This window comes from Aythya ferina (assembly GCF_964211825.1).
Source record: "Aythya ferina genome assembly, chromosome: 9".
NCBI classification, from domain to species: domain Eukaryota; kingdom Metazoa; phylum Chordata; class Aves; order Anseriformes; family Anatidae; genus Aythya; species Aythya ferina.
Window position 1 is genome coordinate 18,651,183 of NC_140305.1, and position 18,732 is coordinate 18,669,914.

Sequence of the window (18,732 nt, forward strand, 5' to 3'; positions counted from 1 at the left end):
TTTTGGACAGGCTGCACTTGTTGAATTCCAAAGCTGTTGGCTTACCAGGCGTGTCACAGTCAACTGTGCTCCCTCCAGCACAGGTGGAAAGCTCTGTGTGTGTAATGCTCACAGGATACCGCTTCGTGTGTGGTATTTTCCCAGCCTATTTAAAGCAAGTTCTAGTTCTGGATAGTGTCGGGTGCCAAGTGAAATGGCCCTTTCACTGCCCGAGTAGTAAGAGGGTTTCAGGTCAAACAGTGCTGTGCTGGTGCTGTTCCTGCTGAGCTGCTAACGCCGAGCACACCTCTAACCTCAAACAGAGGAGTTACAGCTGAAGAGGGCACCTTGTCACCTAAAGTACACGTGGCTTGTGTGATAATGCTGGCTGGCCCTCTCTCTCAACTTCTGAACCCGTTATTGCTTTTAAATTGAAATTCAAATTGTGTAGAAGAGAAGCAGCCTCAGAGAAGGGGCAGCGGGTGGTTGGGAGGGTGAAGAGGCTTTGCAGTCTGCTGGGCAAGACTTCAGAGAGGTCTCGTACCTGTGGGCTGCAGGCTTCACGCAGGAGAAATCTGCCGGGATCAGGAGGAGCTCAGAGCTCCTACCTCTGTAGGTACTGAAATAACTTTTTAGGAGCTAAAGTCATCTGACCAGGGACAGGTGTTTTTAAGAAACTGGATTCTTTTGCTTGTCTCTCAGAAAATTACATTTTGGTTTATCTGGTGATGGAGTATGCATGTGAACCATTAGTTAGTACCAGTAATTTTGCATTCTGGAGGAAGAACCTGTTCTGAGCCAATAAATAATCAGTGACACAATGCAAAGAGCCCACGTACCATCTTCAGGAGCAACATGTTTTATTCTTGTTATTGCTCAAATGAAGATCATGCCACAATAGCTCTGTGCATGTAGGGTAAACACGTGCGGGTGTTTGAATGTGTTGCTTTTTGGTTTAAGGGAGTTTTCATTTCCATACGTCTCCTTTGTTGGTATAGAGAAGTTCCAAGAACACACCCTGTTGAGTGTGACACACAACCTTTGAGACGATATTTTTAATCAATTTAATTGTTTTACATTGTTTTCTGCATGCTTGGTACTAAAACATAATCTGCTGAAAACTGCTTATTGAAGACAACCTAGGTGTTGTTGCTTGGCTAGGAATAGGCTTTGCTCTTCAAAGGTTTACAGTTGTTCTGGTACTTGAGCACTAAACTGAAAAGTAGCATTTTATTTTTTTTAAAAAGCTTCATACCACTAACATTGCCTGATTTTTTTTTTTTTTCAGAAATGCCCATGTAGAGTAAGCCAACTAACTTCTCAAGTAGATTTTTTTCTAGCTGAAGTAGCAAGCTTTGAACTTTTTTTTTTTTTTTTTTAAATTGTTTCTTTCCATCCAGGGAGAGAAGATTTTTTTCCAGTGAGTTGTTTTTGAGATCTGAAACTGTGATATATTTTCATTTTCAAGTGGATATTGCATCTTTAATTATATTCTTTTTGGACAGAATTGCAGATTTCCACAGTGACCAATGCAAACCCAGTGAAAATAATTTTGCATCTGTCACAAGTAATCAGAATTCTAGTTTGACTTTTGGTCACCTTTTAATGTCACGGTAATTTAATTGTAAAACGAAATTTGGGGGGCTTTAGAAAAAAAAAGTTTGACTAGGAAAGCCTGTCAGAAAATGTAACTGTGTTGAAGCTGCCTCAACTGATCTCTTACAGAGGGAGGCAAATTCCACAATGTTCTGGATCTACTTTGTTGGTAATAACATAACTAATTTGAGTTACTTTTTGTATCTAGTGCCTATTTTTTTTTTTTTTGAAAGTAAGACTATTACCGTTTTGGTTTGTCAGATAATCGCTGAAAGGAAAACACTGAGATTATAATGCAGTTTCACTGGATCCTAGTTGCTGAAGTGTTTTCACTGTAAGATAAGCTTATGAAGTATTGCCCAAGCTAACATAGTAAATCTTTCTCAGAAAACATGTCTTTGCCCAGGGTGGAAATATTGAATGGTCATTGGATAACCACTACGGTAAAGGGGTCAGAATAATTCATTTTTAGTTTGGCGTAATGCAAGGAGTTTCTTCCCACCTCCCCTGCTCAAAACCCTGCTCCTCTCTCAAGTCAGCTCTCCTTCAGGACTGCCTGCGTGGCTCTGCCCATTGTGGGAGATGTTTGTGTCTTCCAGCTCAGATCTTCTAGACCACCGGCATCTGCAGGGGCCCTGCCACCTCGACTCTGCACCCCCCTACACATCAAATTCCAGCTTCACTGAGGATCAGGCAGATGTGCAGCGAAGGAGAGGCACTTTCAGACCGCTTCTAGGAGACTCAGGTGGCAGACTTGTGGCAGCTTCTCTGTCATGATACTTCAGTTGAGACTGAGGTCTCTGGGCAGTAACTTCACAACTGAGCCAGGAGGCTTTTGTGGATACGGGTAGTCCTTTCTGAGCAGAGGGGTTTGTCACAGGGAGCCCTCACTGCTGACGGAGACCTCTGAGCATTAGATGCAGCCCTGGTACCAACAGGATTTTGACCTCAAAAAGAGCAGCTGCAAGCTATAAGAAAAGTCCACCTCTCTTGGCCCCAAAAGTAGAGTTCCTTGGGTGTCTGCTTTCCTGTCCCTAGTTTCAGGAGTGTTGCCCGTCAGTAAATGTATGTGATGACCTTTTAGATACTAAAGTTGATGAAGAAAGATGGGTAGGAATAAGTAGATGGCTGGGATTTACTTTCTTTTCTTTCTGTTGATGGTATAGTTGTAGATCCCAGCCTCTGTCTGATGGAGTTAGTAGAAACTCCAGGATTTTTTGGGAGGGATGCTGAAATTGGAGAGACCCCTGAGGAAGAAGGTATTCTCCAGTCAGCCAAAAAAGGCCCGTGGTTGATTTTGGCTGTGAAGGAAAAAGGCAAGCTCTACCATGTGTCGCAGCGAGACTTCAGATGCCTTCTGGTACCTGTCCTGAGTTCACATGGGGCTCAGCTTCAGCCCAGCAGGGTGAAATGCTGCCTGCTCTTTGTCCTGAGCAAAAGACACGCCGGTGACCCATTTGTGGTGCTCCCAGCGACAGCCCCTCCTGGTGGTTCTGCGCTTTTGTATGCGTGTATGTGATACCTCCCAAGGACGCAGCTGCTGGCTCCTTTTTTGACTGCTTCTGTGAAAAAAAATGCAAGCAACTTTCTGGAGAGATGGGAATTGGAAGGAAAAGTGGAAAGAAGTCAGTGTTAATAAGGCCGTATTCCTCGAGCATGGTGCTTTTCTCATTCTTGTCTGTTGTGCCTCGAGTCGGTGCTGTCATTCTGCTGGGCTGGGAAAGCAGTGAGTGCAAGTCTTGCTTTTTCCAGACACGTTTAGATCTGGTTCCTCTCCCAACCAGTATGTGCCGTGCAGTGGGGCAGTTCATTCCAGTAAAGCCCTGGGCTTGTGTCAGGTGTGTCTGTGTGCCCGGCCTTTGGAAGGCTACCAAGCTCTCATTGCCCTCTGTGCCTGCCAATGTTTCTTTGTCTCAGATCGTCCCGTTCTTTGTCCGAGCTCTCTTTATGGCTGGCACACCATAAACCCTTGACTAGTAACTGATGGCTTGAAAATTTTTAAGAAAACAGAATGGCTCCTTGCTCTTTATTTTTTACTAACCAGTTTCCTGGTACAACCTTTAGCTGACAGTGATCTTAGAGGAGGTAAGCAATGAGGTGTGTAACTTGGATATCTCCGCTTTTTAAACTGTTTATAATTGTCCAAACAATTTTATTTCCAACTTGTTTGTCACTGTGAAACTCTGTGGGGGATTTATCCCTTAGTAACCCCCGTTATGGCAAACCTGAGTTCATTCCAGCAGGAAGAGTGCGAGAGAAAGGGGTTTGCTGCTGTTACTGCTCCTTGCTTTTGGGGAAAGTAGATTTTTATTTTAAAACCGCTGAAATATCTGCCTGCTCTCTTCTCATCCTTGCCAGAAAGACAGTAAAGATGAAATAAATCTAAACAGAGTCACTCAGATACTTCATAAAAAGATGATCTCAGAGGAGAGCCCGAGTCTGAGGAGCTCCACATCAGAAGGCAAGGCTGGGGGTAATTAGCAGCATATGAGAACCGGAGTTTGTCATTAGTGCGGTAGCTGTCGCTGTCAACCGACTGCTGCTGCAGCATTGCCCCAAGGCAATCCAGGCCGTCCGTGACGGCGGGACCATCTGCGAGCGTGCCCTCGTGAGGGGGCTCCGCAGCCGTCCCCCTCGGGGCTCCACACGGGCCCCCGGTGCTGCCGGCAGCTGCTCCTTCCCCTCCCGGAGCCATGAGGCCTTCATCCGTCATGTCACCGGCAGCTCCCCGCCAGGGTCCCTGCGGGACAGATGGGCGTCATCTGGGGGCCTGGGTGTCACCGCTGCTCTCCTCGAGGCCTTCTGGCGTGCGTGTGGTACGCGGTCTTCAGCGAAAGCTTGCTTTATCTCGTGGCTTCTGAGGGAAGCAGTGACAGCTACGTCCCTTGAAACTCGCAGCCGGTGATGCTTTTTAAGAAAGCAAGCTTCTTCTGAACGCTCGGGGCCTGATTTTAGCACGTGCATGCACCACATCTGCCTCGAGCACAAGTGGAAAATGGCAGCCATCCTCCAGGAGCCCTCCAGAGAAGAGCACGTCCTAAAACCACTGCCAGACCAGTAACAACCATGGGCTCTCAGAAGTCATTTGGCTCACACAGGGCTGGTTCCAGCCCTCTCCGTGGCGAAGATCGCTTTGGCTGTTTGTAAATACAAAAAGCATTCGGTGTGCCAGCAGCCAGATACTCTCATTGTGAAAATTGTGAGCTACAATTTAGTTGGCAGTTGATTTAAATACTCCTGGTATCTGCTGAGGGAGTTTCAGGGGGAAGGAGTGTGGCTGTTTATCATACACAGCAATTACTTTCGTAAGACTTTATAATAATCCTGTTCCACAGCTGCAGAGGGGCAGCTTCGTAGATGTGGCTTCAGCTTCTAAGATAAACATGCACTTTATAACCTTGCATAACATTTGTTAAGGAAATTAAATATTAAATGAATGTATGTACTTAAAGGACTATTTATATAACGTTAATGACTCCAACTAAGAAATGCCAGGAAATTAATACAGTTCTTAGTATTTAAGAAATAGAATGACTTTTTCCACCATTTTCTTTATTATGGCTGATATATTGTGTTTGTGAAGTTTGGGTTTGTTTTGAATCTTGTTTTTCAGCAGATCTGCATGATAAGTGAACATATATCTATTTTTTTTCTAGTCTGGAGATATAATTGCTTAATCCTTAGTTATTCAAGCACTTAAGATCTTTCTCCTTTCAGATGAGTCTAATGCATGCACCTTGTATTGTAATTTAAAGAAAAAGTCCAATGTAAATGTATGAAGGAAATGTTCTACAGTAACTGTTGTGTTTCTAATTTGATGCAGTGAAGGCTGTTGGGATTGGTGCTGTGCAGAAAACAAAACAAGATGATGCACCCAAGGTGAATGATCCCAGGCTCCTCCCGGATAAGTTTCTTCAAAGGACAGCTAAGGTAACTCCGTGGGGAGTGGCAAGCGTATGTGTGTGCTCCCAAAGCCTGAAGGAGACCAGCATTGGCCTCCCTGTAGCCTCCATTTGTTGATCTTTGAATCACATTCTCTGTTTCAAAGAGAGTAATTGTCCAATCTGATAAAACTCAAATGTCTTGTTATTTTTACTGATTATGCTAGTTTAAATTCCCTTTGTTTGTTAGGCAAAATTACTTAGCAAGATTCAGGAAAAAAAAAAAAAATTGGCTACTAATATGAGTGTCAGAATATCCAGAGTTGTCAGAACTAATTCTTACAGACTTTGGAAAGGCTGTTAGTGCTGTTGGTTCAAGATTTGAGCCAATCTTTGAATGTTAAGAGACCAGAAAAAGACTACTGGGTCAGGTTGGGTCAGGTCTTTTCCACGTCTTGTGCTTTCCTTTGCAGCCTCTCATTCTGGTCCCTGTTCTGGGCTGGGCTGCCCGCTGGTCTCATCCAGCGTGGCAATTCCAGTGCTCAGAATTGCACAGAGGTGCAGCTCCTGAAACCTTCTGGAAGGACTCATCTGTATAAGTTTAGGAAATCAGCTATAATATTTCTGTTATCCAGTGATTTATTATGGTCTACAAAAATATAGCCTGGATGAACACCTCTCTGGAACAATTATTTAATGATATTGTAATTTATTATTCTTTTCAAAGCTGTCTTGTATAAAGGTAAAATAACCCCTAACTTCAGAAAGCACAGAGGAGAGAACTGCCAAATTCCCCACAGCACATCCTTTCCTGTGGTTAGCATTGGATCCGCCAGAGGCACCGTTTTTGGACTGGCCTGTTCTGCACTGAATGTTGAAATCACAGGCCGAGGATACAAATGAAAGATTTTACAGGAGTTGCTTGTATGTTGTGGCTAATTCCCTGCATTTGGAAGCATCTGCTTCGTGTCTGGTTTTGTTCTGTAATCAAGAAAATTGCTGTGGAGAGCTAGCACTTGGAAGGCACTTAGCTCTTCTATAGCCATGAGCAAGATAGCAAGGAAAATACATTGTAAATAGGGGCTCAATTAAAAAAATGCATGCACGCACATACACACAGACAGTGAAATATAGGATATAGGCCATGTGATTTCTTTTCCAGCTATGCTGCTGAGGCTCTGTGTATTCCTATTGTGCTGCAGAAAGTAAGTTTCTCTGAATGTACTAACTATAGAAAGCTTTGTCTCTTCCAGGTGGTCTATATTTTAGAAAAGAAGCATTCCCGAGCAGCTACAGGTTTCATCAAGCTTCTGGCAGACAAGAATAGCGAACTCTTCAGGAAGTGTGCCATGTTCTCACCTGTAGACCACAGAGTGCCAAGGGCCTACGTGTCTTTAGCTGATTGCCCTTCAGACTTTGTGGCCAGACCTGAGGACTATTCAAATATGCTCTTCATCTGCCGGATAGTGGACTGGAAAGAAGACAGCAACTTCGCAACAGGGTATGTCACTGCCGTTGGAAGTAGACATAAATGAGATTTTTAGTCAAGAGTTCTTGGTCTCACTTACTTTGCATACAATAGAGACATGAATCTGTTAACAAGATACTTGTGTGTCTCTTGTAGTTAGTGGACGAGCTCAGATGAGGCTAAGGATAGCTTGTTGCTAGTTATGTCTCATGGCTATGTAACGTTAACTTCTTTCAGTGCTTGCTTCAGTGTGTTGGCACGTCACAGCAGTAATGAGTTGTATGGTCTTTGCTCAGACAGCTTGCAGACTAAAGGGAGCACACTCAGGTACTTAGCTTGACCGGCACAAGCTTTGTAGGGTGCTGGCATCCTTTCAGTTTTTCATGCTTTATATAAGAAGAGTACAAAGTGTATAAGCATTTCACTGCCAGAGCAAGAAGGTCAGTAGCAGCAAGGCTCATCTGGTTTTCAAGCCTTTGCTGTTAAATAGAAAAGTCCCAAATTTTGTGGTATTTTAATTTGCATTGCTTCAAGGAACGATGTTAGAAATCAAGAATCTTATCTGCTCCTGAAGAACTCTGTGCTTTTCAGGAGGCACTGTAAAGCCATTGCTGTCAAGAGTTCAAAACACAGGCACTGCTGTGAAGGAGGAGGTTTTAAGCCAGGTTACTCAAATAGCCTGTGCTGAGCTGGATCCAGATTGCAAGTTCATTTTGTCTTTCCTTCATGAAGACTGTGTAGTTCTCAACATTTTTACTCTTTCTTGGGAACAGCTGCTGTGTGCCAAGCACCCACCTGGAGCAGCCACACAGTTTCCTATTGAGAGGGCCTCAATAAGTAATGGTGGACATTAATAAATCTTTTCAGTTATCTTGGAAAAAAACTGATTTAGTTGGTGATCCAGAGTAGTTAGCTCTGACCTGTGGCAGTGCTGTGGCCAAATTTTAAAGGTGGTTGAGATCTGGATGTAATCTGGAATATATACAGTAGTGGGAGTTGGGCATAAAGCCACTTTCTCTTCCTCTTGCAAAACTGTTGTGACGGGGTAGCACAGATGATGTACAGTGTCAGCACAGTAGTGTTTAGAGTCCTCAACTCAAACTGCTGGTAAAACTTAAAACTTACATAAAGCTTCTTTTTTTTTTTTTTTTTTTTTAATTAACTGTGTTGGCAGGGACCTATCAGCCCTAAGACGAAAAGTAAAGTAAACTAAACTGAAGTCCCTGTTTCCCTGAGGGTTGTTTTTGTTTTGTTTTTTGAGTTCGTTATCATTTGTGGCTGCTTTGTGTGCCCAGTAATAGCAAGTTTCACATGTGCTTCTTGAGAGCCACATGAGCGGTTAGGTCACTCCGTATTTCCTAGCTAAACTGCTGTGCATGAACTGAAGTGGCCTCCCTTTCAGCCCCACTTAACTCGGGGCTGGCTGTGCTGTGAACTTCACTGTGACTAAGTTTCATACTGGCAGAGGGTTTTTGTCGTCTGACTCCAACGGAGAAAAGGCTGGAGGGTGATTGTACTGCTTGACATCTTGTCGTGAACAACCCCCTTTTCTAGCAGAAATAGGGGAATTTAGGAGGATAGGCTAATGTCTTTCTTCTTTGGCTAACATGCGTTTCTTTATTTTGAGCTTCTGACAGCATCGTATATTCTCATCTGGATGTTTTGGTAGTTTCCAAGATGTAAAGGGTGTTGTCAGGAAAGAAAACTTCCATGATTGTCTTCATACATAGTCGTTTCCTTTGGGACTCAGTTGCACTCCAGTAAGTGCCTTGTCGAGATGGGAGCATAAAACCTTGGTGACCCGTTTTGTTTTTTTCTTTAAGCTGTAAACATGTGCTTGTGTAGACACTGCAACACAAGGAAACCTCTTGAAGGTCCCAAAAGTTCATGTTTGTTTTTTGAGCTCATTTATAAGCTGGCTGTCTTGCAACTCACGGCCCACCTGAAGGAGAAGTGAGCAGGTGACCAGCAGCTCATTGCATGCTTGGTTTTCTGAACTTTCATGGCCTGGTGGCTAGGTAAGGAAGCTGAAGCCCCAGCCTCAGTTTTGTTGACTGGAGAGCTGTCACCACATCCTCCCGGGTCTGTTTCTTCTCTGATACAGGCACAGCCAATTTTGCAAAGTTGTTGTGGCTCGTTTGATAGAATGGGCCATTAACATAATGGTTCCTGAGCAGGCAGTCAAGTGAGTTTTCCTTCCTGTTCTTGTTGCCCCTCGTAGCAGTGTCATGCTGTTTGGGTTCAAATGCTCCTATCCCCACTGTCTGCACTAGGGGAATCGGAAGGATGAGGCACTTGTAGCTCCTTGTAGCTCTGGGGACAGTCCCTGCTGTGACAGTGTGCCCCTTAGTTCTGCCCACAGACTTCATGTTATGCCTTTGGTGGTTCCACCATGGTTTTGAAGGTGTCTGGACTAAAGGAGCCTGTGGGTCTTCATGCTGTGCCATGGAAGTCTACTGGCAGTGCAACAAGGAAAACTCCCGCTGAAGTTGGCAGTAATTTCTCCTGGATGTTTTGGGTGTTTTCAGGTACTTTCCATCCTGCAGCTGAATTCCCACAGGCTGGTTGTGCACCTTCCTCGCTTTCCTTTTCCCTTGGGAACTTGAGCTGTGTTTCCATACACATGCTGTCTATGTCCTAGTCTTCAATTTGGCCGTGTGTGGCTGGAGTAGTGGGTTGGCCTAGCCAAGGGCTTCCATGACACCGGCCACCCCAGGGGGGTCACCTGCACAGGGGGAAACCTGGCAGGCCCTTGGAGGTCCCCTTGGGGAGGGGGTGTGTTTCTGTGTCGTGATTGCCACCTGGTGGTCACCAGTGAGACATGGTCCCCTCTGAAGGCCACCCTGTCACCCTGACCACGCTGTGGGAAGGAGCAGGGAGGACCCAGTGGCTCCATGTCCCGCTGGCGATGCCATGAGCGTGTGCTGCCGTGCTCCTTTCTGCATGCCATGTGATTTTACTGTGGCAGTGAAATGCCACTTAACTGTACCTGCCTCAGGTAGCAGATAAAGCAGAACAGCTCCAAAATAGTCTCCTTTTTCAGATAAATATTACAGGTGCTGCCACATACAGTTGTTTTTCTGGGAACCTTTTGTCAGCGATGGAGTCCAAGGCTGTTTGGAGTGTTAGTCCAGACATCTCCACACTTTTGGAGATGGCTAAGGTAGAGTCTTTACTTCTCGCCACCACAGTATGATGATGGATTAAACTATTTAAAAATAAATAAAAAATTGGATCACAGACTCCCTTTGTGTAGCTTTTCATCAAAGTGATGCATGGGTTTCGTGGCTGCTCTTGCTCAGGGCCTTGGATATTGGTCTGTCAAGGTGACATGATTTGTCACGGGATTTGCAATAAAATGAAACATTGCAGGATGCTGTTTCACTCATTGCTCTTCCCAAAACCATCCAGGCATCTTCAATTCCCTCCATTTCTGGGCATTTTACTCCGTTCTTTTTGAAATCCAGAAGGATTTTGCTGTGAGGGGCAACGACTAGATACCTTGGGCAGCTCACAGTGAGGCAGGAGCGAAGGTGTGATCCCTGAGCAGTATAGCTCTGTTGGAAAAACACCTTTCAGAAGTGGCTGTCTGTGAGGAAAGCTGTTCCCTTGGGGCAGCTGATCACCACCCTGATCTGCAGCGTGGGATGATGGCCCTGCCAGTGTGGGGAGCACGATGCTGCTCCTGCGCTCTGGTGGCGGGTGGCTTGGTGGCTGAAGTGGAGCTGGAGGTGCTGACAGCTTGGGGACACAGCTCTGTTGCTCCATGACCCTGCAGCCACCTTCCCCTGGGAGCTTAGGGCTTTCTCAGCCCTGTGCAGCTCAGCCTGTGAGCGCCGGGACCTGAAGGGCCTTCCTTGGTGGCCTTCCTTGCTGTCCTCTCTCCCACACAAAACTACCCATAGGAGTGATGACTTACTGACATGTGGGATGTTCAGGGGGCTGGAGGATCTCTTTGATGACATGTTGAGAGTTGGGGTTGTTCAGCCTGGAGAAGGGAAGACTCTAGGGAGACCTCACTGTGGCCTTTGGGTTCCTAACGGGGGCCTACAGGAAAGATAGGGGAGTGTAGGATAGGAGGTGATGGTTTTAAACTGGGAAAAAAAAAAAAGGCAGCTTTAGATGAGATAAAAAGAAGAAGTTCTTTACTCAGAGGGTGGTGAGGCACTGGGACAGGCTGCCAGAGAAGCTGTGGATGCCCCATCCCTGGAGGAGCTCAGGGCCAGTCTGGATGGGGCTTTGGGCAGCCTGGTGGGAGGTGTCCCTGCCATGGCAGGGGGTTAGAACTGGGTGGCCTTTAAGGTCCCTTCCAACTCATTCCATGATTCTGTGATTCTCCCAGTGCTGAAAGAAGCCCTCTGTGTACGATGACTGTGGACAAGTGTGCTCTAGGGACAGACTCAGTAAGGTTTTTAAATTGTTACTGAAGTTATTCTCTCCCGTTTGGGAGCCTGCCTGGCTTTCAGAAAGAATCAAACCTTCTATAATTACGTGTGGTCTTTTTGGAGAGTTCTTATCACGTAACCTTTGACCACGTTGGCAAGTTTCAGCAGAGTCTGGGAAACGGAGAGGGCTCAAATGAACGTTTGTGGCAACGGCTGGCTGCATAGACTCCATCGGTGTCACCGCTGAGGGGCAGATGGCAGTGGGAGGGTGGCTCTGCCCCAGGCGTACTCCCAAGGGAGATCAAGCTGTGGTGAGCTGGCAGCTCAGAGCAGCTCATTGAGCTTGCAGATACAGCTGGTACCCTTCACTTCATGCCTCCCAAAGCCCCAACTGCAGCACGTTCCTGTCGGTGCTTTCCCTGCCTGCGTACTACCTGTGCCTGACGTCAGCACGAGGGTATTAAAGCGGCCCTCCAGGGTGCTCTAATACCCTCCCATCTACGTCAAAGTAAAAGAAATGTTTACGTTTGTAACCATCATCATTTTTTTTACATTCTAACATTTTGGAGAAGAAAAAACACACTCAGGCCTGGGGTGTCGCAGACACCGTGACTCCCGGGGAGTGAGTGTCTGACCGCCCCTGGGCCCTGTGCCTCTTGTTGTTTATAAGCCTCTTGAACTATTCTTGCTACCCTTGGTGGCCGCAGAGCCCCATGAGCGAGCCTGGCTGTTACTCCGGGGCCGTCGATGATCCTATATGCGTTACCTTTGATCACATGCTATCCTGTCAGCTTTTTGCTCTGATGCAAGTCATCATGTCTGTGTGACTGTAACATGGCCCCAATTAAAGTCTGCTGTACACTTCTTGTTTCAAGGCACTTGGGAAATGTTCCCTGGAACACTGTAAATCAAATGTTAATTACTATTAAACAATATTAGTCCTATATCAAACCTCTGGGTAAACCCCTTATGGTTCATAATCTAATTTCAGTAAACGGATCAAGAGAACATGGGTTTCAAAACTGAGCTGGAAAGCTCTCTGGCATTAAAAGGCGCTTTCCATGACTTGTTGTATGGACCTCCAGCCACCCTCTGAGTGTGCTGCCCTTCCGAGAGAAGGGGCACCCAGAGTTCAAGCATACGCCATTTCTTTTTGATAGGGCACTGTGTCCTTTTTTTTTTTTTTCTTTCAAAAAATTAATAGTAATAATAAAAAATCTGATTCATCTGGTCAGGGAAGTTTTCTGAGTCAAATTTCTTCTTTTGCATTATGGAGTTTGGTGCAAGGCACGAGGTTGAAGCGCAGGCCCCGTGCTCGTGGTGCTGGTGAGGGTGCTCCTGGGGGGCAGCAGACTCATCCTTCCAAAGTCTCCCAGCTCTGCATTAAAAGTTGGAAATGAAGTGGTAATTTCTCTGGTTTATTGTTACTGCTGAGAGAGAGGGAGATAAAACTGATGCCTCGTTTATTTACATTAAAATAAGGATCAGACTGGGACCGAGCTGGAGAAATGGAGAATTAAGCCTGGATGCCAAATGCGCACGTATTTCTGCCATACAGTTTGTACATAAAATTGAAACAATGGAGGGAAATATCTTTTATCCTTGTTTTCATTTTTATTTTAAAGCTGGGCAATGTGAACTCTACAATTTACCACACCACAAAGCGCACAATCCTTTTCAGCATATTACCCAACGTGACAGGTTTATTACGCAGCCCTTCCCGGCGTGAAGAGAGATAGCTTTGCTCCCATAAAGAAGATGGGCTTGCTTGCGCTGCACGGATGGGGTTTGTTCTGTGGCTTTATGGCACATTTGAAGCCCTGAGAGCATCTTGCTCGTCCAAATGACAAGCACACTGTTTTGGCCCCAATTTTGGAAAGCAATTAGTGCCTGTTCTCACTCATTAGAATTAAAGCAGAAGGATCAATATCATGATTGTGTATTTTATGCAGTGGAAAAACACTTATTAGAGTGGCTGTGTTTGCACTGTGTTATTACCCCTCTCTTTTGTCATATTTTGATGGATTTGCCTTAATTTCAGTTGTAATTTTCTTGGACCAGGAGCATTATCTCTATTGCCTGTAATGTGCCATTCACCCTAATGGAAGTATATTTAAGAAAAAAAGTGTTAAAAAAATAAAAAATCATTACCTCTGTGTACTGTAGAGCAATCTGGGGATGAGAAAGGGGAGAAGAGCCACCATGGGATAGGTTCTCCTGCAATGCTTGTAACCAGGAAGGGAAGGAGCAAATGCCCCACTCCTTGGTAGCCCAGGTTTGCACGGTGCATCCAGAACCAAATGCTTGTCAGACACCAGAGCTCGCAGGGAGATGAGTAGTGGGGTCTGCACTGGGCCAGATGGGAACTTTCTGTGAGCATCACAGAGCAGCAGCAGCATCTGCACGCATGCAGAATACTGCAGCAAAGGCTGTCAGCACGTGGGACAGTTTCCCTTGTCTACGACTTGCTTCTAAATCGTTGTCTCCTCTACAGTTTGATAGTGATTCAGAGGCTTCTGCTTAGCTAGGAGCCAAGGAACGAACTACAAAGAGCATTTAGGTCCTGAAAAGAGACTGGAAATGGATGGAATGACAAACTGGGGACACGTCTGTTTGCATGGGTTCTTCACGCCTCTGTCTTCACAGGGCATCTCTTTGCCTAAGCAGGGCAATGTTTCTTTTGGGATGGAGAGCAGCAAGCAGAGCTCCCCAGCAGCTCTCTTCTGCAGAGCTGTCTGGGGTTGGGTGGGAACCTGTTCTCCATCGCAGGTGGTGGGGCTCAGCCACATTTAAAGTGGTGAGGGAAGGAAGATCTCAAGGGAAGAAGCCTTTGTAAAGCCAGAGCTGCACTTTTCTTGTCCCTGTTGAATGTGGTTGTTTTCTAAAATTTGACACTTTTACCTCTGCGAGAACCTGGTAATGTAAAACATCTCCTTAAAATGAAATACACAAAACAGTCCAGGGTACTGTCTGGCTCATGTTTTGCATCTCCAGCAGACGTAAGTCATGGTATGGTCTGAATTCCTGCCAAGTCCTCTGCCAAAACAAAGGGAGAAGCGAATGGGTGAAGGAGCATGTTTTAGGGCTCGGCAACCTCTCTGCAGAGATGGTAACAATGCAAGAGTTGTGATTACACACTTAAAAAAGCAACCCTTTCCTTTTTTTTGCAGGCAGCTGGCCAAAAGTCTTGGTCAAGCAGGGGAGATCGAGCCGGAAACAGAAGGAATCCTGACAGAGTACGGAGTGGATTTCTCGGACTTTTCCCCCGAAGCCCTGGAATGTCTTCCCCAAAGCCTTCCCTGGTCTATCTCACCAAGAGAGTTGGCCAAAAGAAGAGATTTAAGGTAACAGCAAAAAGCCTGGTCTGTCAATCTTCCTTGGGTTGTTGCAGCATTCTTTTGTTTTGATTTGTTTTGATTTCATCACACTTTGGAGAGGCACAGGCTTTATTACATGTACTGTGTTACGTGTTACCTGTGCTAACTTGGAAAAAATGCTTTTGAAACTACCTACAAACCCCCAAAATCAGTTGTTTGAAGAAGTATTTTTTGAGGGAAAGAGACTTTTTCTCAAAAAGAACTATTGAAAACTGAAAATTTGGTGTTTGGCACCTAATCTGAAAGCTTTATGTTTTTGTCTGGAATGTATTACGTATTTTAGTGGTCGTTTTATAGCAGATATTTTCTGAATGCCTGGCAGATCGAATGACTTTGGGCATTGTTACTTTGAAACTTAAGCACAGGTAGAGACTGTCCTGCGTTTTCCTGTCTAGTCTCCGCATTGTTCTCTGTTTTGAAGAGCTGGTGTCACGGGGAGCTTGATGGCTCTTGATCAGGTTGGCAGCTGGCAGACTTAGTCCTGGCATCTTCATGCTGTCCACCCACCTCACATTACCCATCCCTGCAACTTTGTGATGCTCCCGTTGGCTTTTGGGAACTCCACGGTGGTGGACGCAGTGACATTGCTGGTCTGCTCAAATAATAATAATAATAATTTGTTGTGCTCAGAGACCTCTGCTAGAAAAGATTTAAAGAGAAAAGTAGAATAGTTTGTTTCAAACCTCGATTTGCAGTAAAGGAAGGAAGCTGCAAGAAAGCAAAACAATAAATGTGTTATTAGGATGATACGGTGTGTTCCACTCCCACACGGATAATTGAGCATCCTGTCTCGGTTGGCAGGTCTCATTGTGTCATGGCTAACAGATTCAGCAGCTCAGGATAATGTTGCTTTCTTGCATGTCCTCAGGGTGAAAAAACCCCATGAGCATGAACCCTCAAGACACTGTGTGCAGTGGTTAAAGCTCTTCTCCTTACTTTATCTGTTGTTGGCATGGGAGCTAGCAATTGGAGTGGGTAAGCTGATCAGCTGCAGCCGTTTGTGTCTGTACCTGGACTCCAGATGTTACTTTGGACCTAATCCTGCACTGCGGCCTGTGACCTTCCCACTGCTTCAGCTTCACTGGAGTTCACTTGCCAAACAGTGGAATAATTCAAGGGAGGATTGTGTTCCTGATGGACTAGTGGCCACACTCAGATATCAGATCCAGACTGGAGACTCCAACTAGCTTAAAAAAAAAAAAAAAAAAAAAAAAAAAGATACTGAAAGCTGCAGTTCAGAAGCCACTGGAAAGTGCTTATTTTTATATTCTTGACTACATTTCAGTAGCTTTCGCTGTTTCTTCTGACCAAGTTCTTTCAAGCAAATAAAGAGCTTGACTTGTCTCCAGTCAGACAATCATTTTTGGAAACAAATTCCAAGTGCATTTGTTCCTTTTATTGCTGAATTATTGCACTGGGACTTATCAAGGTGATAACAGTTTTGCAGTTAAGCCATTTAAATCCCCTTCTGCCCCTTCCCGACCGCAGTGCACACTACAAAGAAGATTGCCTTTTGATCCTCTCAAATATAAACATTTAACAGTCAAGATTTTTAAGACAATTATTTGAGCTTAGTGTACTAATCCTTTTCATGTCAACTGCCCCACTGCTGACTAACTAGTTTGTGGTGTAAACACATAGGAAGATAACATGAGGCTTCTAGCTATGAAAAGTAAAATACAGATGGATCTTACTTGTTTCATGATAGAGAGAGGTTTGTCTACCCAGAAAAGCTGAGTTTTATGAGTAGATGTAGCGTGAACTGAGTGGAGCCCTGCAGCTGGAGACCTGGCTGCCTTCTCTTCTGGTCTCTCCCATGAGATGTTGAGAGACTTCCTGACACATCTAAGTGCTCAGCTTTACCTTGGTATTAAATGTTAGCTTTCATATTGTTGTCAGTAAGTGCCTTGTGGTCTGTGGTGTAGTACAAATGGCTGCTACACGCTGGCCCAAGACAGCATCCAGAGGCCAGGCACCTGAGCTGGATGTACGTGGGAGCTGTGCCTTGCTTTCCAGGGGTGCTCACGCACTGCTCAACACCACCTGCCTCTGAGCGCCCAGCTTTACTTTGTGCATGTTGATCTCCCAGGCTACTGTACAGCACTGTAAATATTCTGAGAGGATATTATTAGATAAATTATAGTGAAGTAAAGGCCTCCTGAAATGGTCATGTTAACACTTCTAAATAGCTCGTCCTAATCCAGTTTACACGTTGTTCACCTGACTACGGTAAACATAAATTTGACTTTGGCTTAAAATACTCTTGTTCGTAGTAAATCCTCTCTGGTTCTGTAAAACAGTAATGTAAATTTTCTAACGTTATTAATTAAGCCTTTGGGATATGGAGCTGAGACCTGAGCAAAGTTTCAGGTTGTTGGTATTCCCTCTTCCTGAGACAAATTTTTGTAGTTTCTTTTCACCACGTGAAATGACTCTCTCCTCCTCGAAAGGCAATTTCTGTGTTCGGCTGAGCCGTGTCCTTGGTGTGGTCAGGTCTGCGTGCGAGCCAGCGTGCAGAGCACTGAGGCAGAGGTTCTGTACCAGAGGCATTCGTGAGAGTGGTTTTAGATGAAAGCAAGGCAATGTGTTTCACTGATCTGCTGAGGCTGGGCAAGAGGAGGGAAGGATACTTTGGCCATGCCATCTTGTAAATATGTTCCTTGATCTTCTGCAAGTCTTTCAGTTTTACAGGAAGCGTGTTCTTGCCATGCATAGTCTGTTTGGATAGCAACTGTGATCTCACCTACATAGCCTCTGCAGAATTGCTTCCAGGAGATCTTTTTTTCATCGTTTCTCCAGTAATGGCTCGCAAAGAAAGGTTTACATAATATTTTAATATTACTTAAGGCAGAAAAGATCCAAACCTCGTGGATGGCTTTGAAACCTTTCCGCTGATTTAACTCTCTGCTCTGCCAGTTATGCTCACTTTTGTCATGGACATCTGCTTTTTACCTGGATGGTTTTATCTATTTGTGAAATGAGGCAGGTATTTCATGGGCACTCCCAGCTTAATTGTTTGTAAGGAACACTGAAAATTTCTAATGAAGAGCACCAGGCAAATATTAGATATCTCTATTACATACCACAGTTGTATTGTACAGAGAGCGTGAAGTTTCATGAAGTATCAGAATGGCCTGGTTGAGGAAACTTGCCTTCCAGAGACATTAAATGTGATAATACAGATGGGACTGGACTATCTTATTATTCAGGTTGACCGGAGTTGGTATTCTTCTCATTAGAAGTGTGAGAAATGTTTGGTTTCTGCTTTTAGAGAAATGCTGGAGGATTAGTGTTACAGGGACAAATTTTGATGGGTGCAAAGTTTCGACCATTTTCCCATCGTTTCCAGTGTTTCAACATGTAATATTCATTTCCTTGTTTGCTTTGCTTTGCACTTAGTGTTTCAGTGGTACGGGACAAAGCACAGCCTGTGAACAGAAGAGGGTCAGTGCAAAGGAGGAAATGCAAATTTCAGAGGTGGGCGCAGCAGATGGGGGACTGGAGGAGGAAGCCACTTGAAGAGGTGTAGCCAGGAATCCAAGAAACCCAAAAGCTATTTCTAAGACTTGTTCCAAATGTTTCTAATTTCATTCATATCTTTTTGTTTCCTTTACTGCTTAACTGGGACAAGAAACTAAAGCCAGGAAAGTCCGATCATAGTGGGAAACAAAAACCTAAATATTGGAGAGAGAAAAAAGGCCGTTCTTTGCAAAGCAGTTCTGCCTTTTTGCATGTCTCCCATTGTTGGTGTTACTGTGGAAAATGTATAACATCACTCTTTTGGAAAGCACTAGAGCCTGTTCAAGTGGAGATGGTTTATATAGTCTAACATGGAAGAACTTGAGGATATCTATTTCTTTACCATTTGCCTAATAATAAGTGAGCCTGTTGACCTCCGCTGGACTATTACAAATGTGAAACTTGGCACTCAAAATTGCTTGCTCTAAATTTTCCAGTTGCTTTCTCTTTTTCCATTTGATGTCATCCTGCCAACTAGTGATTTTATTATTATAAACAGGACATTGTATTCACTTTTAAGAAGAAAT

General features: G+C 44.7%; 1 protein-coding gene across 4 annotated transcripts in view; it reads left to right on the top strand.

Moving 5' to 3' along the window:
* DIS3L2 (DIS3 like 3'-5' exoribonuclease 2) overlaps positions 1-18,732 on the top strand; it is a 188,836-nt gene that overhangs the window by 68,875 nt on the left and 101,229 nt on the right. For all 4 annotated transcript variants that reach the window (XM_084528891.1, XM_084528892.1, XM_084528894.1 and 1 more), the window contains 3 exons: positions 5,399-5,505; positions 6,710-6,957; positions 14,480-14,653. In XM_084528891.1, the coding sequence (XP_084385017.1) occupies positions 5,399-5,505; positions 6,710-6,957; positions 14,480-14,653 (529 nt within the window). The remainder of the gene's footprint in view (positions 1-5,398; positions 5,506-6,709; positions 6,958-14,479; positions 14,654-18,732) is intronic.